General features: G+C 33.0%; 1 protein-coding gene across 3 annotated transcripts in view; it reads left to right on the top strand.

Annotated features, from left to right (window-relative positions):
* Positions 1 to 7,965: 7,965 nt before the first annotated feature.
* The window catches only part of LOC118202079 (C-Maf-inducing protein-like), a 171,977-nt gene continuing 151,956 nt past the window's right edge, over positions 7,966 to 27,986 (top strand). For all 3 annotated transcript variants that reach the window (XM_085813289.1, XM_085813288.1, XM_085813287.1), the window contains exon 1: positions 7,966 to 9,598. In XM_085813289.1, coding sequence (XP_085669415.1) covers positions 9,131 to 9,598 — 468 coding nt within the window. In that variant the 5' untranslated portion in view covers positions 7,966 to 9,130. The remainder of the gene's footprint in view (positions 9,599 to 27,986) is intronic.

The following is a 27,986-nucleotide window of genomic DNA, read 5'->3' as shown; positions in this document are numbered from 1 at the left end:
AGTGTTAATTCCCAATGGTTGTCGTTTTCCAGTAGCCCTAAGCGTTGGAATGCTTCTCCGTATGTCTTGCATAGGTAACCGTTAATAGTCTTGAGATCTGCGAAACTTGTTGGTCCCCGTATTTCATGTAGCAACATCTGGAGATAGAAACATTCGGCGTTGTTCAGATGTACGGTGTATACTCAGTCTAATGAGTTAGTTTTCGTGATTCCTAGATGATGCTTTACTCGAATTCCTTGTTACCGTCGTTGAAAGAGGTTTCTTGTCGTGTTCCACGTATAATAGGTAGGGCCGTCGACCTATAGTAATGTTTTCTCGAATGGATATGTTTAGCACAGTTGGAAAAAAGCTGTTAATGTTGTGTTCTTAGGCGGTTCGCTTGCAATTTTTGTAGCGGTGTCTTTTAAGAAAACTGCTTGTCTATTCTCCAAATGTACTGCTAGACGTTGCACAGTTGTTCCGTGTGTACATGAGTATCTCGTCGTTTTTGTTGTTCGCTGTCTTTGGCTATTTGAAATACTGACATGTCACTGCCTTTTTTCACATACTTACAAACAAGTTTAATGGATTTCGCTCAGTTGCAGTATTCTAAGTTTATGTGTGCTTGGAAAGTAGTGGGTTATATAGTACTACCCACTGATTATCTATTTCCAGTTCGTCTCGAACGGAAACGTGCTTCACGCTCATGGACTGTTTCGCTTTTCTCGGTTCTTTTTGTTTTCTTCGTTTTACTGCAGAAGTGGAAAGATATCCTCCTTTTTTACGTTTGGGTCACAGATGCATGTGTGTAAAAACCTTTGACATAAACTGAGTTTAACTATTAGAAAAAAAATCTGACAACTCTCAGTTGAAAGCTATTTAAATCTACCTTTTGAATATTGTCTCTAAAAACGAATGTGTATGTCTTAATTTGCATATTTAATGCTAAATTACTACCATTTGGCCCGGAAAACCTAAACATATATACATTAGATCCGTTTCTGAATTATCATCTAGGAAAAGGGAACTTTAATGCTAGTATAGTAAACAATTCATTAGTAGATTTTACAGTAAGGAAAAAAATATTTTTAATTAAAAGTAAATCTACGAAAACTGTGCAAAACTAACATGTGAAGAAAAAATGAAACAATTATTGCCATTAAACGGAAATTAATTGACTTTTCAAGGGAAACAAACCAGTTTCCGATCAATTAACAATAATTAATAGAAGTGAATGTGTTTCGTTGTTTTAATATGGAAGAACCAATTGAAAAACCCAAGCGAAGAGTATATTATGTATGTAATATATATATATATATATGTGATATATATATATGTAATATATATATATGTAATATATATATATGTATGCAGTAGCTTCCGGTTGTTAAAATCACTTCCGTTCTAAGCATATTTGAGTTTAATTAACGGTATGTGTTCAATAAACAGCGGTCTCAATATTGCAAATTACAGTATGACCTTTGAACTTATTTAGTAAGACAGTAACTAGCAATTAATCTAATAATTAAAAATGAATACTAAAAATAAACTATTTGCGAAATTTGAAAATTTACTTTTTATTAATTTTTTTATAATTACATCTTCATGAAACTTTAAACTTTTACAAGAACTACTGTATCCATATTTATTTGGAATTCGTCAAGAGTCTTCAACTCTATTTTCAAGTTCGTAAAACCATTGGTAGCTTTTCTGATCTCCGCCTTTCAGTTTGAGAGCTCATAGCAATGCTTGAATATTTGAGAGCAATGCTTTTTTCGATTCACCTGAGGTTGGCAATTAGTCACTTCTTTCACGTTCTTGTCAGTTTTATTTCTGAAGCTCTTTTTACACTTTCTATTATATTGCAATCAGTGTTTTTGCATGCTGTCTCAATATTATTATCAATTTCAACATATTCTAAAAATGGATGCTCCTATTTTTTTCTCTAACATCCTAAATATTTAAATTGTTTGCAAATCCTTTGCGGCTTCTTCTAAATAAAAGCCACATTTAATAAAGGAATTTCCAACCGTGTTTTGGGAGACTGCTTCTCCCATGCTGACTATATTATGCATAACTCTATAAAAGATATCGACTTAATTATCTCCTTCGAAGTGCTTTCATTTCCACAAGATTCAATTACATTTATCTTTGCTTGGTCTAAAGCCTGAATGACATCAATTGCATTTGCAGGAGGAAACACAAATTTAACACTAATTGAAACTGATTAACTGGGGTAAATTCAGAGGGGTGTGCAACACAGTTATCTATCAGTAAAGCTACGTTTTTGTTTTTCAGTTTTCTGTTGCATTTCAAAAGGAAATCAATAAAAATACTGCTTGTCTTCTATGAGTTTTTGTTATTATGGTAAGTTCAAGGTAAATTCTCTTTTTAAACATAGAGATTTTCTATTTTTTCCAATGATCTCTCTTTTTTTCCTTATAACCATTCGCCTCTTCTTAATTGTTACATCCTTGCTGTATGTTAATAACATATTAACTCTTTAATTTAATTTCCTAAAAACAGCTGCTGTTTCACTTTTAAACATTAATTGGGCTCCAGTAATTTTGTGTAAAACAGATCAGTTTCATCTGTGTTATAAATTTCGCATGACTTGTATTCCTTTTAGAATCCTGTGTGGAACATCTTTTATCCAGTTCTCAGCCGAATAATGATCTGCCCCTTACTCTTCACCATGTAGCCGTAGCTGGAAAACAATGTTATTTTTATTTTTCCATATTTTGAGTCATCCATGAGTTCGCACAGAATTTTTCTTAGCATTTTAGCGAATTCTACAGCTTTTGTGGTCAAAAGAGCTCTAGAAATTGGAACATTGTTTAATCTCATAGTTTGAAATCATTCTAGAAAAGCGGTTTCAATGTCTCTAGGCTTTTCATCCCTTTTGCGCCACCTTGAGACATTTTTACTAGTCCTTTCATCAATTTTTTTAAAGTAAATTGCGCAATGCTACATGGGAAATTTTTATTTTAAATGTTGTTTCTCTTTGGCAAAATTTACCAAACGTATCATAATCTTCCAGCATTTTATTCTTTTCTTTCAGACTTAAATTATTTCGTTTGGGCATTTTTAACGTCTTAACATGTAACTCTCACAGCAAATAAAAAACGTTTCTTCCAGCGATTTGTACAAATCCAAAATTTTCATTTCTAGCCAACGGGAATATTGCACTTTGCCTGCCACTTCATGGTTTTTATAGGCGTAATCAATGCTTCCATTTTCTTCAAACTACAACCACCACTCTCCTATTCCAATCAAAAATCGATAATGTACGATAATGCAGAAAAGTACTTCGTGATATATTCTAAGAAAACGCTGCAAACTTAATGTGTGTGTTCCATCTCTTATCTGCTGGTGTTTGAGGAAAGGAATCAGAGTCAACTTAAGCACCACCTTTTCTGTCATCCTCGGAAACACTCAGTCATTAATTTGTTTTCAGTTCCTCTAGAAAAGGACTGTTTTTTTAATCCCAAGGTAAAGGTACCCAACGCCTCTAAGAGTCTTGGTCAAAATTTCTGCTAAACATGTTTTAGTGAAGCAATACGTAACTGGAAGATAAATGAATGAACTATAAACAGCTTTTATACACAAACAATTTATTCTGGATTTGAAAATTTGTCAGTTTGAGTTTTATAAACAGAGAAGATGAGTGTAATAAACGGTTTTTTAATTGATTAGTATATATTTCTTTTAGTTTCTGGAAATATAAACGTAATAAATGACTGAGGTTATTTATTTCAGTAAGTTCAAAAGGCGGTGGGTACTGTAGATTAGAATGCTACTTTCACGGTGCTAAACTTAAAGGTTATCACATCCAACGACGCGTGAGGCTAGGGGACTTTGAAGTGAGCGGTCGGTTACTAGGCTTAACACACGCACACACACATATATATTACCAAAAACAAATATTAATATTTCTACGAATTTTCAATTTTGAAATCGCGTCACCCATCTTAGATTCACATCGCCGTTTCTGCGTTGCCGCTATCAGTTATTAATATAACCATCACACCATGTTCGTTTACTTGTTGGAACAGTGTAGAACTTTCGAAAACAGTATAGAACTTTAAAGCAGAATTTAAGTTCGCCTTTATCAGTTTTCCGCGAATATTTCGAAAACAGTAAAGAAAGCGGTCAGAGTAGATAGGGATTTTCGGAAAACTCATTTCAGAGAAAAGACATAACCGATGATAAAGCAAGTATCAGTTATTATTAAAACTGTTAGATGGCGCCTTGTTAGTTATCCCTTTAGAACAATGTAGAACCTTAAAAGCAGAATTTAAGTCCGCTCTCTATCAATTTTCGCGGGTATTTCGAAAACGGGATATATATATATATTAAAAAAAAAAACCGCCATTCCTCTAAATGAAACCTATTCACTCTGCTTAATGCCTGGATAACGCTGGATACTTTACGTAGTCTTATGGTATCCAGTATCTGGATAACGCTGGATACTTTACCTAGTGTTATGGTTACTTAGTGTTATGGTATGGCTAATATATTTTTGGAAACAACAATTTACATTATTTTTTAAAAATCAAACTTGAAAATTCGATTTTTAGTAGTTTAATTTCATCTTACTGACATAATTTAGAGATCCTTAATTCCAGTAGTGGAAATTCAAGTAGTCTTGCAGTCACTCTTTTCAGAGGAAACGTTAGGAGTCAGAAGAATGTTAGAGAAACGGTCAGAGAAAAGTCATTGCAGCATAAAATATACAAACTAAGACAAATTGATTTAGTTTTTTAATGAGATACATTTACACATAGTTACTTAGTTAAGTATGAAATTCAAATCGTCCTGTAGCTTATTTTTCCATATTCGATTTTAGAATATGAATTCGACTGTAAAAACGCCTAATTAGTTATAAGACAAGGTAAATAATTTGTTTTACTTAGCATGGCAGCAGGTTTATATTTTACAGGATGCTGCTGCAGGAGAATGTTGTATATTGTTACAACAATAATACTACCTTTTCGTTGTTAAATTGTAAAGCCAGCTAATGAACAATAATGGGTAGTAAAAAGTTGTGTTTTATTAAAACTAACGTCAAGTTTATTCAATTTAAAGTTTAGCTAACGTGTTTATCAATCCTCTGAAGAAGGATCGTATGTCGAAGGAAACGATAATGAAAAGTGAAAAAGCTAATCTTTTAAAATTTTGAAAGGGAAGCGATGAAATGTATTAGAATTAATGTCAATAACTACAGGCTGTAAATTTTGTGAAGCAAATAGCTTCAAGAAAATCCAGTTCATCAAATGAAGAAGCTTTATGAGTGAATTTCACCGAACCGAAGTCAAAACTGCAAAATAAACAAATAAATAAAAATAATAAAAAATTGAAAGCTTTCAGATTTTATATTAAGCCCAAAGGGTAGTTTTTTTTTCATTTACACACACATACACGTTTCGAGAGCATTTAGGCTAATGTCCTTTAGGCTAAAAATATTTTAAACCAGCATGTCTTCAGAATTTCCGATGTCTATCGGAACATGTTGGTTGCTGGAGTCACGTGCGCTGGAGATAAAAATGTCCCCCCCCTTGTAAAATGTTGCTTTTGCTCGCTCTGAAATCGTTGAGTTTGTTTACCAAAAATTCGTTGAAGTTTTACAAATATGAAATAGACAATAAAACAAATTCCATATTCGAGCTTTCAAGTGCCCATTTTCGGGTGGAGGACTAAATTATTCAACATTTGCTGGCACCAGGTGCCTTTTCTTTTTTTTACTATGGCCGAACTATATACATTTATGAAGATTCTTCATTATTTAATTTCTTTAAATAAAATACTTGGCGATAATATTGACAGCCACACTATAAAAAGTAAAACGGACATTTACAGTGAACAGACGCAAAATGCGGTTTCGAGACAAATAGCCCTTCTGGCTTAGAAGTATGGATATTGGTTTGAAATTAATGCAGTGTGTATTACTGTATTATTGAACGATGATTAAAACTGAAGCTTAATTTTTTTTTTCATTTCTAGTAAGAATCATGGACCCTATCATGAACCATTAGCAAAGAAAGCCTTAAACATGCAACAGTAAGTTACATTTGCAACATCCGCATTTGCAATCATCTATGTTGCAACTGAACATTTCCAGACGTGACTAATCATTGCTGGCAATGATCGTAAGACCATAAGATTGGAGATACATGTTTCAAATGCGATTCATTCAGCTGCGCATTACAAACAAATTACACATTTTGCACACAGAAATCCTCTTTGTTTACTTTGTGCTGTATTTTTAATATACAAAATACAGATTTAAGAACACAGTACAGCCCATATTACTTTTGATTAAATGACATGTTAAAAGTTTCATGCAAATACAGCAGAACAGCGCAAATACAGCAGCGCATTAAATTTTCTGCATGACGGCTTCTGCTTCAGTGAGAATATTATATTTAGCTTTTAAAATAACATTGTCTATGTTAAAATTTTCTACTTTTGAATTTTTTCTTTAATGAAAAAAGTATTGCGATAATTAAATGGTTTTCATATATTTAATGCACAGATGGTTAATTTTGACAAAATATTTCAACTTTCAGTAATATATTATTAGCAGTCCTACTATATAAATTAATAATTTGAACCCCATTTTCTGCACTTGTAAAAATATACGCAGCTCTTTAGAACAGTGCTTTTAATGCTTTGGGCCTAGCCTCATTATTTATGCAATCGCTTGCGCATTATACCGATTTCTTTCTTTTATTTGACTTTGCATCATCACCATACCATGTTTCAAATGGAAAGAAATCCTGAAGTGCACATACTTATACTATACCGAATCGTTGTCATTACGATTTCCCTATTTTAACGTTTAACCTTACCTTGTTGCTTCAAAAGTGACTCCTGCAGTAAAAGTTTCGGAAGATTAGAAAATGGTAAAGATAGTTTTTTTCTTTTAGATTACTCCTGTAGTTTTCTTAAACTTAATTCTTCTTAAATTTTTCACTACATGCAAATTTTAAATTTTACCTTAATTGATAAATTTTAGTATTAATGAAAAGTTTTTCTCTTACTGTTTTTTTATACGAAGGACTGGAAAGTTTGGGAAATTTTTTATACGAAGGATTCATATTCTAATTTGAATTTGAAAATTTAAAAATTATACCGTCTCTAAAATTTATTTCTTAAAATTAATCTTGGTACCATAAATAGGATTCTGTATTTAAATAGCTAGTTTTGAAACCCACGTCTCTTAGTTTCGTGTTTTCCATTGTTGTAAACTCTTTAGGTTCATATAACTAAGAATGAAATTGATAAAATACTTTGAAATTTTGTTTGTTGATGATAACATAAATTCAAAATCCTGTTTTAGGCTGCCTTATTTGATTATAAGAAATTTTAAAATATTAAAATTTCGAAAACCACAAGATATGCAAAATAATTTTATCAGTTAAATAAGAAAATTCAACAAGAAAAAATTTCGAATAAGAAAAATAAAAATTTAGTCCTAAATTTATCTATTTAAGGCATAAATTCAATTTAAATTAGACCATTGACCAAGAGTTTAATGTTATAAAATATAATCAGCAATATAAGTTTTCAAAACTTGACATTATTAGGTTATTTATTTTTCATTTAAAAGCTAGATTTAATTCCTTGAAAAAAGTTTCTTGTATTAAAATAAAAACTAGTATTTCTCTTTTTTAACACCGCTCCAAAAAAATTCAATGATGCAAGCTGTGTGTACGATATTGATTTGAAGACATTTAAAAATGTTCTTATAAATTATTTAGCGTTCTTTTAATATTTTTACTATGATGGCTCTGGATAGGAAATAAATAAAATAAAATAATTTTTTAAAGAAAAACATATGTACTCTTATAATTCTTATTTCAGTGCATTGCGAATTACTCGACGCAAACGGAATTCAATCTCGAAAAATTGGCGCTTTTCGCTTTCTTCCTTGGCATCATTTCGGGATCCAGTGCGGCGGCGAAGATTTCTCTCCCTGTCGTGTGGCAACCCTTCCGTAGGTTCCATCTTGCTCAGCTGATCGTAGAATTCTCTATCTTCATAATTTCTCATTCTGAGATGTCTACTAGCTAAGGACTAATCGTAATCTATTCACTTTGCTCTTAGAGTAGTTCCTGCTTACTCGCGTTTAAATATCTGTGAGCGTGGATGAGTGTACTTGCCCGGAAATAAGCCACGAGTTATCCGTCGCCTAGAGCTGTCAAATGCGAATGCTGTGGAGTTTCTAGATGCCTGAGGTACTTCCGGGCTTTGATTCGATGCGCTGTGATTCATGTGTTTCTGCATATGTGATAACCTTGTATACCTTGAATACCTCGAAAACCTATATGCAGTTATTTGCGAAGATATGCTGATGTTGTCGCCAGGTCTAATTCAGACATCAGTGTTCACACAGGTATAAAAATACATGAAAATGATGCTATGTTAACATTGAAAGAGCTCGAAATATGTTACTCAGTTTATTCTATGTTGTGACACATCAAGAAGTCACTTAGATATTTGCGTTTCGGTTAATAATTGTTAAATTATCGTTTTGTTTTTTATATTGCATTAGCGAAAATGTTTCTTCCATATCTGCAACTTGTGATATAGGAATATATAATTGAATGGAAGCCCTTTTACCCTCTGAGGACTTTTCAAAATTTAAGATGAGATTTCTGGAGGTCAAGGCTTTCATTTCTATTTGATATCTGTTTTGAAACACTTAATGAAATTAAGTGTAATAATTTTAGTACAGTATTTTGAATCATAAATATGGAAATTATGAGAAGTTTATCGGACATGTTATTATATTTTTATGATTATTGTAACGCATGATAGGGTTAGAGTCTTTTTATAACAGCTTCTTTACGGTTCATTCTCTGCGATGCTGTCTGAAAAATAGTGGATTGTTTACCATGTTATGTGTAGAAATCTTTCTATTGGAGGTGTTATTTTTACCATAACATGGAGGTTTCGACAGACAATTATGATTCTATAGAACACTGTGATGAAAATTTAACGGGAAATAGGTAATATCAAATTTTTAACACTCCACATGCATAAACGATTAAATGTTCTTCTTCCGTGTGCTAGACTAATTCCTTTCAATGCACTGAAACTGTGTATGCTGTATAGATTTAACACATTATAAAAGTACAAATATCTGATGGATCATTTGACTGAAGGCAGAAACATTTCAGGGGCCAGGAGCCCCGTAGCGTTGCATGTTTCTATGGTGACAAGTAGTCCAGAAGACAGTATTCCATCTACCCCCCTTGTACCATCTCCAAGCCTTCGGAACTCGAACACGAGTTTGAGTTCAGGTTTGGAAGATCCAAGGAATTTTTTGGACGTTTCTACTAAAAGAAATTTATCTATGGACTCGTCATCTTCTTCAGGTAGTGATCCAACCACTAGCTCAGGTGTGAGGTCGAACTGCTGCTCACCGTCTAAGTCACCTGTGCCGAGCAGTCCTCAAGGTCCTAGGTTTAAGCTGGTGCATGAAGGACTAGTTCACGTGTGTCGCTTGAACCATACGAGGACAATGATCAGTAAATTGCTCAGTTCTCGATTCTTGAGACGGTGGGAAGGACATCATGTGATACTGGATGAATCTTATATCACCTCAAGAAACGTAAGTACATGACATTCAACAATAATTTTCATGCTTAATTTGAAAATCAGACCGATGAATGTAAAACCTATAAAATGCTCTTTTCATATAAAAAGCTAGGAGTCTTAGTCCTTAGTTCCCCCCTCGAACCATCATTAGCAATGAAAGAGGACAGCTGATTTTGCTCTACCGCTCATACTCATCTTATGCTCTCAAATTTCCTTAAAGTTAAGCAATAATTTTCAAGAAAGGACCACATTTGTAATTATTGCTTTCAAATGTTGATGCGATTTTATAATTAATGGACATTCATCGGTGGGTATGAGACAATGAGGTATTCTTTGAGAGTCTGGTTCAAATCTTGGACACTGTTGGGCAAATTATGCTGTCAAAACTACTCATAGAACAAAGACATACACATTCTCAATAACAATTAAAAGGATAAAAGAATATCAAGGAACTATTTTCTCTAGTCGATATTCAGATTAGAAACAAAATTATTTAGAAATATGAATTGCTTTTAACTAACAAGATCATTACGGCTAATCTTATCAACTATTCGCCATTCGCGAATATTTGCATCAAATAATTTTCAGTCTTCTAAGAAGTTTTGTCTATATACTACCTTATATTTGAAACTAACTTAAAAATATATTAACATGTAGCTAATAAATATTTGATTTCTATTTTAGTATTAATTTGCATATTAATATGAAACTCACTATTAAGTTAAATTTATCAATATACACTGAGCTACAAAAAAACGAATCGCATTAAAATGCAATGAAAATTGTTAGACTATAACCCAGGCTCCAGGTGGTTTTGTGTGGAAACGATCGACTCAAATAAGTAATTTTGAATATCGTTATTAAAACTACTGGTGACTTATAGATATCATGGTCTTAGAGAGGTGGTCTTTATGAGAAATTTCAGTGTAGTTTTACTTAATTTTTAAGATTTAATTGTTTCTTTGAATTTTTTATTTGTAATTTAGTTTAAAAAAAGATGTTAAATGATATTCGAAAATTTAATATTAAAAATAGTATTACTTTAATTTACTTGTTTTTTTAAAACATTTTTTTTGATAAGCATTCTTTTCAGATACCAGTCAATGACTGTGATTTATATTATATACTGACATATGCTCTACTCTATATACTGACATACGTTTTGCTGAAATTATACGATACTTTTTATGTCAGTATAAACGATAAAATATTTCTAAATATACACAAAAATTTCTAAGATTTATATCAGTTTAATTATTTTTATTAAAAGTTGTATTTTGCATATTCTTGCGTCCATAATTATTGCCGTTATTTTCCGTGATAATTATGTAAATACTTTATATAAAAATTGACATTACCTTTTTTCTAAATAAACGGAGGGAAATGTAAGTTTTCTCGCTCTAGAGGCGTTTTAGAGTTGATGCAGATGGGAGTATGCTTAATTTACCGTAAAGTCATTAAATATAATTACTTTCATTCATTAAATAATGATTGAAATTAATTATATTTAATGACTTTACAGTAAATTTGGTTTTGGATAAGCTTCAATGCTGTTGGTTGTTGACTGGTTATGTTTTAAAGATTAGATTTAATGTGTTGCAAGGAGTGAAAGGTTGAAAGTATGCTCCTTTTGGACTTAGTTATTGGTGAAGAATATTTATTGCACGCGTTGTGGGCACCATTAGCTATTTTATTTTGGGGAAGGATACTTGAAAAATGTATAATATCCCCGAACTCTGGACCTCCTGATTACTAACGGGACGTGTTTCCAATTACACGACTAAGGCACGCCGTAAAGAAAGAGAACATGCTCTATAACTTTACTATGTTGACTAGTTAGTTAATTGCTTATTTACAGTAATTACAGACCTGACTTGCTGTTAGATTCCAGCCTAACAACTAAAAGCGATGTAACTTCTTTGCTTTGTTGGATCTTGTTTAATAACACATTGAAGTTTTCATAAATTTGTAAAAAATAAGTATATAAATAAACTTGCAATCTTTCCAATAATCCGATGACTTGTAATCAGATACCAGCTTAGCAATTGAAAGCTGATCTAAACTTGTTTATACTTAGAATCATGTAAGTCAATCACAGCATTTCCTTTTTATTATTAAAATGAAATCTTTTACTCTCACATGTGCATGATACATAAAACGGACGCTATTACATAGACAATGTTTGTTTGTGGATAACTATAACAAACTAATCAAGGATTATAAAAATTTCTAATTCTACAAGTGGAATATAGACCGGAGGATATAGATCTTTCAAATATAGACCGGAGGAAATCATGAACTAGTTTGTTTCTTTCTCTTTTTAAATTAAAAAAGTTACATGCTGTAATCATTTGATAACACTACTCTCAACTTAAAATGTATTATTGATTTTAAACTTCCACTTCTTCTTTTTATATTTCTTTTTCGAATATAAAAAGCTGTAAATCGGAAAGTATTTGCTAATCAAAGCATATTATACAGTTTATTACATAATACTATTATTATCAGTAAATTTTACTTCTTGATTCAAATGTTAATGTACACAGGAAATTGAGTCAGAATTTCTATGACGCTAGCTATACATTTTATTTATACAAGTTGTGAGGAGCACTAACGTTATACAAGTTAGAGTGTACGAATGATATAAACATTAACATAAAAGGGTTATTTTTAAATACATACGAGTATTTTTTTAAATAACTCTTTTTGCTACACTGATAAGAAAGAACTTTCAGATTACGGAAGATAAATCAATGACCTTAGGCCTCGCCGATAGACAGCTACGATGCTGAAATCAGCAATATAGGATTTCAGGTGTTAATAATATTGATATATATATATTTAACCTAGAATAACAGAACATTTTTGCTGACCATTTGTATAATAGTTTCACTCATATTTACTAAACTGTAATAAAAATACCTCTGATGAAGATAATGACATAGAAAATACGAGTATGATGCCAGTAGTAAACTTATCCACTTGACTAATTTGTAGCCAAAATAGGTATACATTGTTAGACATTTGGAAATGGTAAAAATGAAAATCTCAAATGGTCGTCATTGGGATTCGAAACTTAGACCACAAGAGTAATAAAGAAAGGTTTCAAAATTAATTATGCGCCAAAAGTTGCCGATTTCAGGCCTCCAAAATATGTGATTACCTGAAAAGTTTCTAGTGATTCAGCAAATATAAAAAAAATTCAAAATCAAAAATCGAAAGAATATTTGAATGCCATGCGGAAAGCAAAGTAAAGATTTAAAATAATAAATAAAATACATTTTTGTTTTATTTCGAGTGTTACTTTACCTAAAATAAGAGGAAATAAATCTGATATCATTTGTAAAGCTATAATGAAATAATTAAATTTTTTTGTTTTTTTGTAAAACGTGCACAATATTAATAATTTCCAGTACGTTTTTTAATATTTACTTTTCTAAAAATGGTAGAAGCTCCACAATCAGTTGAAACATACCAGCAGTTCTGAAAATACTTAATCAACATAGCTACAGGCACCGATCCTTAAATACACTGCCAGACATATCTATCATCTTCTGTAAGCTATGTGAAGGTTTCGCAGGGCCGCCGCTAGGGTGATGGCCGCCTGTGTGCCCACATAGTTTTCGCCGCCCCGTCCCTCCCCTCCTTCTCTAGAGTATAAAATGAAGATCGTTGGAATGGAATACAATTTATGTAAATTTCTACCTTTTTCCAAAGAATAATTTTTCAGCAAATTTGTCTTTAAAATATTTTTTTTCAATTATAAAACTTCAAAAGTCAATGTCTTAATATAAAATAGACATAATTTTTAACGAAATCGTTTTAAAAATATAAAGAAAAATTAGTAAAATTGTGGGAACTAAGTCAAACGGATTTAAAAAAAAACTTACCTTATAATGGTGAAAAAAAGAACCTGCGAGCTTTAAAACACTTCTCAAATTGTTTTTAGGATAAAAGTTAAAATTGCACTCTCCGAGATTTTGTTTCCGAAAATTTTTTTAACACACTATTAAGGTCTATTGTATCGCAAAATTCGTGTTCAATAGAAAGAGTTGCCAAAGCCGATAATCTTTCCTGACTCATGGATGATCTAAGATAGTTTTTTTTATCAACTTGAGCTTGGAGAATGAACGTTCTCCAGTTGCAACAGTGACCGGTAAGGTCAAGAAAATTCTAATTAGTACGGTTAAATTGAGAAAAGATGACGATAAACTATTTTCTAGTATGTATTCAAGAATTCCAATTGTATTCATATTAGTTTTAAGATGGGGTTGCATAGCTTTAATTTCTTCGAATAATTCCGCCCCGTTAATGTCGCTATGATTTAGCTTCTTGTCTGTCAAGGCTAGTTCCGCTTCGGCACAGTGGGGTTTCAGTTCATTGTCTTTAAGGTCGCCATATTCGTGTATATTATATAAAATTTTAAAGATGTTAATATGTTGGTATAATAATTGAAATCTCTCATTTATAGCCCCAATTGTTGCATCCAAAATTTTTAAGTAAAAGTTGACTTTAAAAGAGCTCTCTGGATCTAAAATGCTTTCATCCTCCTGTTCGTAATCAAAATTTCTTTTTCTTCTTCCAATGCATTTTGCTGCTGGAGGAGGAAATTCTGCTTCTAGTTCAACTTCGGCAGCAGTTTGATTTGTAGCATCCATAAATATTTTGAAATGTTCGTCCCATCTTATTTCAACAAAGTAGTCTTTTAAATTTTCTAGGGCTTCGGCTGAAGATTTAATGTTTAATTTTGGACTTTGTAAAAGTTTACTCACTACGTTGACTTTATTAAGAATTGCATGCCAGATTATTGTTGAAAATATAAATTTAAAGGTATAGATTTTTTTACCCAGTGAATTTGCCAAAGTTCTCGTAATTATATCCCTAGTTGCATCATCTTTTAATTCTGCTAGAGCATCATATATTTCACCTAATTGTGTTTTAAATGGTGTGATTGCTTCTATACGACTTTCCCATCTTGTATCTGATAATGGCTTTAATGTAAGTTTCGGAATATGCGCCAATAAAATACTCCATCTATAATTTGATGCTAAGAAGTAAACGTACAATTCCTGAATAAAGTAAAAAAATCAACTCTTTCGAAGCTTACTTTAGCAGCGTCGTTCACAACAAGATTTAAACTGTGAGCTATACAAGGAATAAAAAATGCACGGGGACAAGCGTCCAAAATTTTTTTCTGTAGTCCTATGTGTTTTCCTCGCATATTAGCCCCATTGTCATAACCTTGTCCACGTAAATTATTCATATCCAGTTTTAGCTCTTGAAGGTTTTTTACTATAAACTCATATAATCCTTGACCAGTTGTATCTGTAATTGGGTAGAATCCCAAGAAATGTTCATAAATCTTAACTGGTGGGGCGCAAGGAACACATCGAATTATAACAGTTATTTGTTCAGTATGTGAAATATCTGGGGTACAATCTAGAATTATAGAAAAATATTTTGCCTGTCGTATTCTGTCTAATATTTGTTCTTGTATAGTTGTTGCCAATAACTTAATCATTTCGTTTTGGTGTTCCCAACCTAGATAGTGAGGCGCGTTTTTGTAATTTTTGGATTGTATTCTACGTAAATGTTCGGAAAGACCTGAGTCAAATTTGGAAATCATTTGAGTCAATTGAAGGAAATTTCCATTATCTGGCTGAAACAGTTTTTGTGATGAACCCCTAAAGGCCAAGCGCTGACGAGATAAATATCTGACAATAAGCATCAATGTTTCAATAACGGCACGCCAATGATTTTTTTCCAGTTCGTATAATCGCTGATTGGACGAGTCGATTGTCGTACCCTTTTTCAGTGCTACACTCAAATCATGCATTTGTTTAGTATATTTAATATGGATTAATCTGCTCTCATACCTTTTCAAGATTAAAGTGTTGCCAATCGTTCACTCCTTCTTTACCATATACACGCTCATTTTTCTCTGTGACATCGGTGCAAAATAGTTTACATGGAGCACAGAAAACACTATTTAAAGATAAAGAATATAATAACCAAGGACGGTGGATTTTTCCACCATTGCTTAAAGTACGGTAAAAATATGACTCTGAAAATTTTTCATTTTGCTCATCTCTGGGAAATGCTATGTTTTGAGCTTGACTTGGGAAATTTTCAATTATATATTGTACCTGACTGTGGGTTAGGTTTATAGGCCATTTACCAGGATCGTCAGAAACTAGGCAAAGAGCGTCGTCTTTTTCTAAAGATTTAAAAGTAGTTAAAGCATCCATGTCCATACCTGTTTCAGTTGTCTGCTCTACTTTTCCCTTCTCCCATTCTCCCCTTTTCTCTTTTTCGTGATTATCAACATCATGATTTTTTTCAGTAAATGAAATGTCTTTCGATGCTTCCCAGCACACTACAGAATCAACTCTTAGGCACCCGGTACCCACAGATGCTGATGCACCAAAATTGACAATATTTACATTGTCATTATTACTTACATTTCTTGAAATTTCTATTGTTGAATTGTCACTTTTAATATCACTATTATCACTTCCAGTTCTCAAATATTTTTCTAAGTCACCGCTTTGTTGTTGCTGTTCTTCAAGCCTAGCTTTCCTCTTTTGTTTATATTGATAACCTGACAGTCTTTTAGTTTATCTGTCAGACATTTTTAAGGGTCGAAAATGAAAACCTAAATAGTAGTATACAAAACTGCACTGAATCTTCGCACGTTTTTGGTAAAAAGTATGTAAGTATCAATGTAACAAAACGGTAACGCTTTTTAAAGTAAAGTACAAAAAATCAGTACATTCATTAAAATATAACATCTCCACATCGCACACGCAAAATCAGCAAAACTATGCGATCGCACGGGTTGTTTAAACTAAAATTAAAATTCGTTACCTCACACTTGCAGTGGTCCATTCTTCGCATCTACTACAAATTTACAACGCAACTGTAAGAAAATTAAGGCGCAGCTGAATATATCTGCGCAAGCGCTTGGTGATGTCTCCTTTTCGTCTGTCGAGTTTCTAGGAAGGGGGGGGAAGAACGCCCTCCTCGTATAGGGGGGAATGCCATCATGCCATCTGTTTGCCACAGCAAGTATTAACCAACAATTGGTTATTTTCGCGAACTAATAACCCCAATTATTAGTTTGGTCCGCTGTAATATTTTTCAATTATCAATTCTTTGCTGCATCGGCGGATATTTCATAACCCAATAAAGAACAAAATTTGACGAGTAATGTTGTTACAATACTGTAATACAATACAAGTTTGCGAAGAAATACGTTCGGCTTATTTTCGTTATTAAAGCTTGATAAGTTTATGTTTTGGAAGATTTATTTTCAATAAAACTCGGTGAGTATGATTTTTTGGTTAAAGATCGGCTGTCGGCGGCCGCCTCTCTTAATCGGCCGCCTGTGTGTTTTGAACACACCGCACACATGGTAGTGGCGGCTCTGAGGTTTCGTATACATCAGCACTTCCATTGTTATTGATATTTTACAGAGAAGCTCTGAAACACGAATATCCTCCTGTCTATTGTATTGGATCTGATGCAATATTGCAATGTATCCCTTGCAGTAATTCTTTGATTTTAGCGAAGCGAATATAGTCTCACGAACTCATATCGATTAAGGGAATTCCAGTATCTTCTACTTGCTGCCATCACAGGAGATCTGTGGCAATTCTGGCATTATGACCTGATTATTATCATTGAGGATAATGGGGTTCGTCATTTGAGACACCGTCGTTCAGTCCTTGTGAAAAAGCGACGACACTTATTCACTTATTAATGACGAATCATATCCTTCTTCATAACAATGCGCGGTATCATAATGCGAGGATCTCCAGCGACGGTGGTCCTAGAAGTTCTGGAATGCCCGCCATACAAACCTGAAATAATTCCGCGTTACTATGGTCTCGTGGTCAGAATGAAAGAATTATTACGAGGTATCCATTACAATCTCAGATCTGTGCTTTAGGGTGATGGCTGTGGAGCATCAACAGAAATGTAAATGATGATACTATACGACGTCGTCCGGTAACTTAGAACAATGTTATAGGCGATTTCACTGAGGGATTGTAAGTATTTGTACTTATGGTAATAAAGTCTTTCCAGAATACTGATGTGTTGCCACTACCTTTCATACAAACGATATATATATATATATATATATATATATATATATATATATATATATATATATATATATATATATGTGTGTGATAAAAACAAAGTCAGACGTGAAGACTAGCAGGAATTTTGATGGCGTAGAAGTGTTGATCCATAATGATAGGGAATTGGAGGCAAAGGCAGATTAAATCTTCATTTTTATTTCAGCGAACATGTTGCGGGCCACAAACAAGTTGGCACATTAATTGTGCCTATTCCAAAAGCTTACATTTTAGATAAATTTGCAGCAAAAAAGAAGGAGCAGACGGCAGGCCAGCTAAGACAAAGCTTTAAAAGCAAGTGCATTATGTGGTCCGGCGATTTCTAAATGGACTGTAACTCTCAATTAAACTAATTAACAAACTACTCTGTAACTTATCTTTATCTTTATTATACTAATTTTTGGAAGACGCTGAGGCTCCCACAATCACTCTGCTTCGCCATTGAAGCCAACTCCCAAGTAATTAACATTCTTTTTGTAAACAGTAACGATGGCAGCGCCATCTGGCTTCAGAGGGACTTAACACTCCCCCGGATTGAAATTACAAAATTTCAAGAAGTTATACAAACATTCTTAACAAAGTTAATATACCTATAAACAACATAATATACTATTACTATAACTACAGCTATTACAATACTATAACAATACAATACATATGCAATAATATCAGTTCAGTTTTCTATCGGAAGAACGGCGATCTTTGTTATCGCTCTTTTCAATTCTCCTGATTTTGTTTTGATTTTAACCGTTCTTACTTTATTGTCAGATCCATGATAGACTTTAATAACCCGACCTAATATCCATTTGCAAATTGGTAGATAATCCTCCTTGACGAGTACCATAGTACCAACAGAAATATTGTCCTTCTCTATCATCCACTTGTTTCTCTGCTGCAGAGTTCCTAAATAGTCATTTGACCATTTCTTCCAAATAATTTGAACTACTTTCGTTGTTCTCTGCCACCGGCTTAACCGATTTTCATTTACGTCTATTATCATTGACTCCGGAATCGTCTGTATTGATCTCCCTATTAAAAAATGACCTGGGGTCAAAACGTCATAACAATCAAAATCATTGGAAATAGGTGTAAGAGGTCTCGAATTTAGTATTCCTTCTACCTGCACAATTATGGTTTCAAACTCCTCATATGTAAAACGCAAATTTCCTATCGTTCTCTTTAAATGATACTTTACGGACTTTACACCGGCTTCCCATAGCCCTCCGAAATGAGGGGACTTGGGAGGTATAAAGTTCCAGTCTATTCTTTCGGACGTGAAATATGAGGCCAAAGTTTTATCAGGAAAATTAATTACATTGTAAAATTTCTTCAACAGAGAATTTGCTCCTACAAAATTAGGGGCATTATCAGTGAATATTTTCGCACATTTGCCACGTCTGGCCATGAAACGCTTAAGAGTGGCAATTAAAGCACTAGAAGTTAAATCTGACAAAGGCTCAAGATGAATAGCTCGTGTCACAAAACATATACATACACAAATGTAAATTTTTTTTAGCACGCCCTTTCTCTGATGCTTGTAAGTCACATAAAAGGGACCGCATAGATCCAAACCTGAAACACTAAATGGGGGTGATCTATTAACTCTCTCGTATGGCAAATTGCCCATAATCTGTGAAGACAAAATCGGTTTGCATTTAAAGCATGTCACACAAAGATGTACTGTTTTTCGCGCCAAATCTCTACCACCTAATGGCCAAAATTTTAAACGTACTGCATTCAATAATCCTTAGGGGCCAACATGCAATAATCTTCTGTGCACACTAGAAAAATAAATCTTACTTAGCTTAGAATTTTTTGGTAGGATTGCAGGATATTTCTGAGAAAATGGTAAAGAAGCTTTTTCAAGACGGCCACCAACGCGAATTATTCCTTTACGATCAACAAAGGGATGTAAATTTTTTAAGTTACCTGTTATGTCCTTTTTACAAAATAGAACCTTCTGCTCATGCTTAATAAGCATTTCCTCAGCTATTCTTACCTCCTCTAGTTGAAGAGGGCCTACCTTTCTTGATTCACCTTTCCTGCAATTACAAATAAACCTAAAAATATAAGAAAGAACATTAATTATTCTATAATAATTGTTACTAATATTCAAGAGTTCGTCTAAAACGTTAGAGTTCATGTCAATCAACATAGTTCTCTCAGAAATGTCATTAATGTCACTAGAACTTTTGCTTTCTTGCACAAAGGACTCCCTTTCATTTGGTGTTAGGTTTTCAACCTCTGGAACTATTGGTTGTAAGCACTTGTAGGGAAGATGCGGCTCTGTAAAAAATTCTGCACAAGTCCACCACTTAGAATTGTTCACTAGAGAAGAGGTACTAACTCCACGCGTTAGAAGATCGGCTGGATTGTCTTTGGTTGAACAATAAAACCATGAATCTGGATTAGTCAACTTCTGAATCTCGTCGACGCGATTTTGAACGAAAGACTTCCATCTCCTGCTTGATCCTTTGATCCAATACGGTGTAACTTTAGAATCACTCCAAAAAAAGATATTAGATGAACCTTTACGATCTAGAACTTTTTTAACTTCCGTTCCCAATCTTGCAGCAATCAGTGCACCCAGCAATTCAAGTTGAGGCAAGGAAACTTTTTTGACAGGTGAAACTCTGCTCTTGGAAGCCAGCAAATTCACAGAAATTTTTTCTTGATTCTGTACCTTTACGTAAACGGCTGCACCATACAACTTTTGACTTGCGTCAGAAAAAACATGGATCTCTATATTTTCATCACATGAATCCAAAGCAAATCTTGGAACACTAATGTTACTAAGTTCTGAAAGCTCGCTACACCACTGAGACCACTCGTCGTTCAAATCAGAAGGAAGCTCTTCATCCCATGGTAATTTACGTAACCATAGCTTTTGTAGTAAAAGTTTTATTCTAACAGTGAATGGTGCGATGAGTCCAAGAGGATCATATATTTTTCCAGCTGTTTGGAGGATGAAGCGTTTAGTACTTTTCTTTCTCCTCGAAATTTTCGTCAAACAAGAAGTCTCTATACTCAAACTATCTTCCTGAATGTTCCATTGAATTCCTAATACCTTCAGTATCTTTTCATTTGGGCTTAGGGGATGAATATCAAAATTTTCTTCTTCCCATTTTTTAGCTAAATGATAATCATTCGTCACCCATTTGCATAGATTCATCCCAGCTCCACGCATAATTTCCTTTGCTTCCCTTGAAGTTTTTAAGGCTTCTGATACATCATCTGCTCCTGTAACAAGATCATCAACATACATACATGTATCAAGAATTTGAAAGGTATCGGGATACACATTTCTGTACTTTTGGATATGCAGCTTTATAGTTGCCGCTAACAAAAAAGGACTGGAATTAACACCAAAGAGCACACGCTTAAATCTATACACTTCTAGCTGATCGTCGGTATTCTGCAAAGGTGTATCAATATTCTTAACAAATAAAAATCTAACTGCATCTCGATCTTTCTCAGCTAACACGATCTGTAAAAATGCTTTTTCGATATCTCCTAAGATTGCAACTCTATTAAGTCTAAAATATATCAGCAAGTGAAATATATTTTGATTCAGATTAATACCTGGCCACAAACAATCATTCAGGGACAGACTACCTATTTCATGTGAGCTCGCATCAAATACAATACGCATTTTTGTTGTAATGCTTTCTTCTCTATAAACTGCCTGATGCGGCATATAGAAAACTGGCTTGTTTACTGGTTTCGTAGAATCTAATACTCTTTCTAATATCCCTTGATTTAGGTACTCTTCTAAAGTTTCTCTATATTTCAGGTATAATGTATTATCATGCTGCATTTTTCTCATCAGGATTTTTATTCTTTTTTCTGCGACACCAAAATTGTCGCCTAAATGTTCCCAACGTGTCTTCCAAGGCAAACTAACAATATAACGACCATCTTTGAAACTAACAGTTTTGTTGAATATCTCTAATGCTTTATCTTCATCGTAAGAATTGCAATCATCTCTGATATCAATTGATTCCAAATCAAAAAACTTCTTCAACTGTGCTTCGACATTGTCATAAATTAACCCACAATGCATTAATTGTTTCTCATGTGGTAAATCTTCAATGCTACCGCTTACCAAATACCCAAATGCTGAGTTTTGTAACACTAAATTTGTATTTGGTACATAAATTTGCCCGGATCTTATCAAATCGAAAAATATTTCAGATCCTAAAAGTAACTGAATTTTACCCGCTTTGTGAAAGTCTTGATCAGCTAACGTAACTCCTTGTGGAATCTCAATATTACAGACATCAATTTGTCTAGAAGGCATCAAATGAGTAATTTTCGGAATTACGAAAAAATCTAGTTTACGACTGTATGTGTTTCCTTTATTTAAAATAACCGCACTTATTTTTGACTTCACCGTTGTTGAAATCCCAACATCCTACTGATAGGTTTACATTTTCTCTCTGCAAATGAAGCTTCTCAGCTAATTCCGATGAACAAAGATGAATCATACTTCCACTGTCAAGCAATGTTCTGGCTGGAAATATTTCTCCTTCATTTCCCTTAATATAAACAATCGCTGTCGATAGTAGGACTCTATTAACTGCATTACAATTTTTATTTACATTAGCTGTCATAAAACACTCGCTATCCTTATTTATAAATGGCTTTGCGTGAGCGTTCAGTTTCGCTACTTCCGTAGACGAACTGGCGTCTGACTTTTGATCCGACAGAGGCGATTTCGCAACTCTCTCTATTTTGGGATATCGAAACGTTTTCTCGCTCATAACACAGTAACGAATTGTGCTTTTTTCTGCATAGCCTACAAGAGTAATTTGAAGGGCAATTTCTCACTCCATGATTTCCAAAACAGCAAAAACATAAGTTGTGCTTTTTAACATACTCGACTCTATCCTTTAAGCTGAATTTTTGAAATTTAGGGCATTTAAATAATTTATGTTCCACATTACACAGTTTACAAATTAAAGCACGTTTTTCAGTCACACATGAAACCATTGAAGAAACCTTTGATTGACTTACTGAAGCTTTTGATTTACACATTACTGGAATTCTAGAAGCGTTTAATGTCCTCACGTGATCCTTTAGAAATTCTAATAACTCTGTAATGTTCGGTATTTTTTCTTTCTTTAAATTCCTTTCCCACCATAACTTAGTATTCTGATCAAGTTTCTGGCTAAGAATAAAGGCAAATATAGCGGATGAAACCCCATCTAACTTTTGTTCTAAACATTCTAACGATCTTACAACTTCACTTGTAACATCAATTAAATTTAGAATCGCAGAAGCTGACTCGTTTTGAATAACGGGAATACTCATAAATCTTTTAAGATGAGCATACACTTGTTCTCTAGGATTCGAGTATCTTTCTTCAAGGAGAGACCACGCTAACTTATAATTATTATCCGTTATAGCTATCGTTTGGATAATTCTAAAAGCATCTCCTTTCAGTGCTGATTTCAAATATTGCAATTTTACAGCATCTGATAAATTTGGGTTTTGATCAATACTCGCTTTAAAAATGTCCTTAAAGGAAAGCCAAGAATGCATTTCTCCTAAAAATATTGGTAATGAAATCTTGGGTAAACGCACAACAGTATTTTCAGAAATTACTGCATTTTCTACTTTATTTTCTTTAACAACGTTCGACAATCTATTATTTATTTCAAATTCTATATCAATAATACTACTATTGATTTCATCTTGCTCACTGAAGATTTTTTCGATATTTTCTTCACTACTTAAATTGATAATAGAATCAAAAATAATATCAAATTCATTTTGCAGATTGTTAAATTTAGTTTTTAACAATTCTAAATCACTAACACTTAAATCTGGCTCACAAAGTTTCTTTTGCAACTTCGATAAGATAGTTTTTTGAGTTCTCTTTTTAGTGAGAACATCTTTCAGTTTCGTAGCCATTTTCGCTACACTTATCAATAACAAATTATCACACAAATTTAATTCAGAATTTACTAAATGCAACAGTTAATAATGAATAGAGTTTCAAGGGTTTTTTACTTACCCCTTTCTTTCAGCAACTGGCTATAATCCACAAACACAAATTCCATTAAAACAAAATGGCAAACTCACTGTTTTACACTAGATTATTTATTTAGCTGATATCTCTGCGGCTCTACTGGACCACTCAAATGGTCCGGCGATTTCTAAATGGACTGTAACTCTCAATTAAACTAATTAACAAACTACTCTGTAACTTATCTTTATCTTTATTATACTAATTTTTGGAAGACGCTGAGGCTCCCACAATCACTCTGCTTCGCCATTGAAGCCAACTCCCAAGTAATTAACATTCTTTTTGTAAACAGTAACGATGGCAGCGCCATCTGGCTTCAGAGGGACTTAACATTATGTTCAGGGTGAAATCTTAATACAGACTGAGTTAGTTTTGGCTCTCAATGCATTTTGATTGGATAGTTAATATTGCTGTAAAATTACTATTGTCCGTCTGAGTTTTAGTTCCATTTACATCACTAGAATTATGTAAGAGTCATATAATGTTGATTAATCTAGAAATGACGCAGTGTAGAGTGAGGTTACTACTTTTAGAATAGAGAAGGAAAATTAATTTACGCTGCTAATTTAATCTTATACATATTTTTATTTTTCTTACATATTTATACGTGTGTTTGTGTATGCAGATTTATGAATTCTTGTAGTCGATAAAGAAAAAAGACCTTTAATCTCTCAGTGTGGATGATGCCACTTACTGGTCGATTCTCAGAAAAACTTGGAGGGGAGCGAGCGTTATTGGTCCTAAGAACAATAAGGTGTACGCTGATAAACAAGTGAACGATAAGAGCACATTAAAGCAATTTAATTATCTGAAAAAGTGATAAAGCGTTCATTATATTACACTAATATTATAAGTATATAAATTTTCGTATGACTTTGTTTTCGTATGGATCTTTAAAATAATTAATACGAAATCCTGTGAGTCGGTTCTTCAAATGTAATTGTCCCAGTTAAGCGTATGTAAATTAATTTCTTATGGCAAGGAAATGTGCAAAACAAATTACAACTAATTGGTCTTAAAGTAAGATCACAGGTCTGTAGTTATAGCTTGTTGCAAGTCATTTCCCCATGGACAGTTCTAGTGAAAAACGAGATTGAAAAGGGGCTTTGCGTCCCCCAAAAGGGTTAGGATTGAATTATATTATTTAATTAGAGCAAAGTATACTAGCGTATATGTCTAAGGGAAGAGATGCTTTCATAAAAGACTTTGCAAGAGAAACTATCTCCTATTTGTCTAATGCAGGGAACCCCACGTAAAAGCCCACGCAGCCAACCTGTTCAGAGGTATTTGAACTGAGTCAAACCGCGACCTTCGAGAATTAAGAATTTTCTCCAGCTGGCCGTAGTCAAAGTTCAGCTATCTACTCTTTATCTATAAATTCACGAAATTATAGTGGTCAGTTTTATTTATGGTTGAAGTTTTCTTACAAATTCTTATTTGACATCAATTTAATCATCACAGAACTTTGATCTTTACACCATCACAAGGACTGAAAAATAGTCTTCTATAGGTATTTTTTCGTAATTTTCAGAAATTTACGCAGTTTTTAAAAAATCGTTCGATGTTTTAATTATCTCGTAGTTGATAACAATGATTACAGCCAAAAGATTTAATTCTCCATTGTTAACGGGTCCATGATATTAAGCGATGTTGAGATCAGATTGAAGTATTTTAGAATTTAGAAGAGAAATTTAAATGAACTGAGATTAATAACATGCCAGATTAGGAAGGATGATTTTTTCGTTATTTAATGTTTTTAGCCCTTTTTATTCTTATATGTTTCACAAATTAAAGCATATAAAATAAAATTTCTAAAATACTCGGTTTTAATTAAATGCAATAAGCGTAAAAATAATTTTAACTACTCTCGACCTCCCGAATACGCTTCGAACATGCTTCGGGAGGTTCGAAGCGTATTCGGAATGTTATCTAAAAACTTCTTCCCTCCTTTGCGAATGCCTTCGTGGTGTAACTGGAAGCATTTCGAAGCGTATTCGGGAGGTCCAGAGTTCGAAACTATATTGCACAATCAAATATGCTACTAAAATAAAATCATAGGCTTCCATGTAAGCATTATCTTAGGAAATGGGCAAGGCTTCAAGCAGCAACGGAAGTGTTATCATAGAAATGATATATAAAACAATGAATATATTAAATTTGCTTAAACGTATCCTTGACAATTTTGTTTCAAATTACAGGATTGTTAGAAGTCTTATGATTTTTTTATTCACGTTTAATTAAGAATATGATAACTAAAAATTATTCTTTACTTTTCCTTGCATTTGTTTAAAACCGCGTACTAAGTTTTCTTTTGCATATTTTTAATTGCCAGAAATACATTTATTAAAAATATCACTATCATATTATATAATAATGTTAAATAATACATTCTAATTCTTTTCTTCTCCTTTTTTGGTATACATTATTAAACGAGAGTGTTGCTTCCTTTCAAAATACCCCATTTCCTGAGCTATTTTTCGGCAGGTTTGGGGTTCTGGGCTATGCTTCTTTTAACAAACATTTGTTACTTTTTTTGTTAGGGTTTCCTTGACAGATCTATATAAGTTTTGTACCATGGAACTAAACATCTGGGAAACTTTCTGTTGAATACCCCCCTTTTTTTTAGCGGAAGAACCTTTACTTAGAAAAGCGTAGATTATTGGGCTAAGTTTATGCCTTCCTGTGAACATTTTAGTTTAAAATTTCGAATTGATTTGATGTTATTTATCTTCCTTTTAACATATTAAAATTGCTTGCATGGTTTTTGAGAAAATCTGAATGTCTCATTTCAGTATTTATATGGGCTATAATTTCAAATACATATGATTTTTTTAATCGTCCACGGTTACTAAATTAGGAAGTTTATATAAATTAAATATTTTCCAGTTTCATTATATTAGACTAATAAGTGACTTAGGAAACTGCCATTTCTCACAGTGCTGCAATTAGACGCGGTAATAGCTAAACAATTTGGCTTTCATTTCAAAACTATGCATAGTTAACTCAGAGGTTTAAGAAAAATTTTTTATTTGTTAAACAATTAATATCTTTACATTAACTCTCTCTATCATTAGCACTTACTATTCCAAACGTTTTTGGTCTTCTATGGAGATTATCGTCTTACAGAAATGGTATTCAGTACCGATGTTTATTTATGTTTTACGAAATTCTGGCCACTTACAAAGGCAATTGATTTAGGCAGTGATCGCTACTAAAGGGTTCACTGTATTTTTTTAATAACATATCTAATTGAAGTAGTTTGTGATAAATCTAAAATATGTTTATAATGCACCTAACTGATAATTTTTAAAGCATTTGTGCTCTTAACCTGGATAACAGGAAATGTTCGGAAGCCATAGTGTAAAGAATTTTCGCCTTTCTTACCGCGTGCCTTTGTTGATGTAATTGGAAACATGTCCAGCTAGCATCGAATACTGGCGAGAGCTTTGGTATTTTATGTTTCTTGCTCCAAGATAAAACTATGATATTTACAATAAATTGCGTGTTTTTGTTCAAAATAATCGGTTGTGAGCTGCTTAGGCACAATTTTTGTTTTTGCCTGAAAAAGAAAAAAGATCCCACAAGAAATATTTTAATGTTTTAAAAATAAAGCTGAGAGTTTTGAAAGACGTAATTTGATAGTGAGTAAGTGCTTCTTAAAAAGATGCGATGAACATAGTTTTTAAGAAGATGAATATTTTAAGTTATGTATGCAAATATGCTGAAATAAATTACATTTTATTTCTTTATGTGAGCGCTTTTCTAATTTTTTTCACTTTTTTTTAACTCCGCTTTATTTAAATTTGCTGTAAATATAGACCAAATTGCAATTCTGAGTAACAAAAGCAAATTCCCTTCAGTACCATTAATTCGCATTGCCAGTATGAAAGAAGCGGTTTAAGTATTTGAAATCTAGACTTCGGAAAAGCCAGTATGAAAAATGTTAGAGTAACTGAAGTGATCTATAAAAAACAGCTTTTTCTATTGGACTTACACTGGACTGCACAAAATACATATTTTTTCGCAAGCGTGACATCAATAGCATGAAAAATCTTTACACCTGAAAAAATATTATCTATAATGAGCATTACTAACTGTAAGAAAGCTTAGTATCTTTAACTGAGCATTTATGAAAGTTTAAACATTACCTTTTATCTTTGTTTATATTACAATATGACAAAGCTCTCAAGAACTAATGGCCTAAGAGGAGGAAATTTTTGCGAAGA

The sequence above is a fragment of the Stegodyphus dumicola genome, chromosome 3, assembly GCF_044657685.1.
Source record: "Stegodyphus dumicola isolate Sdum_Otavi_A_Nest chromosome 3, ASM4465768v1".
Taxonomy (NCBI): Eukaryota; Metazoa; Arthropoda; class Arachnida; order Araneae; family Eresidae; genus Stegodyphus; species Stegodyphus dumicola.
Note: the sequence above shows the minus strand (reverse complement) of the source record. Positions and strands in the feature narration are given on the sequence as shown.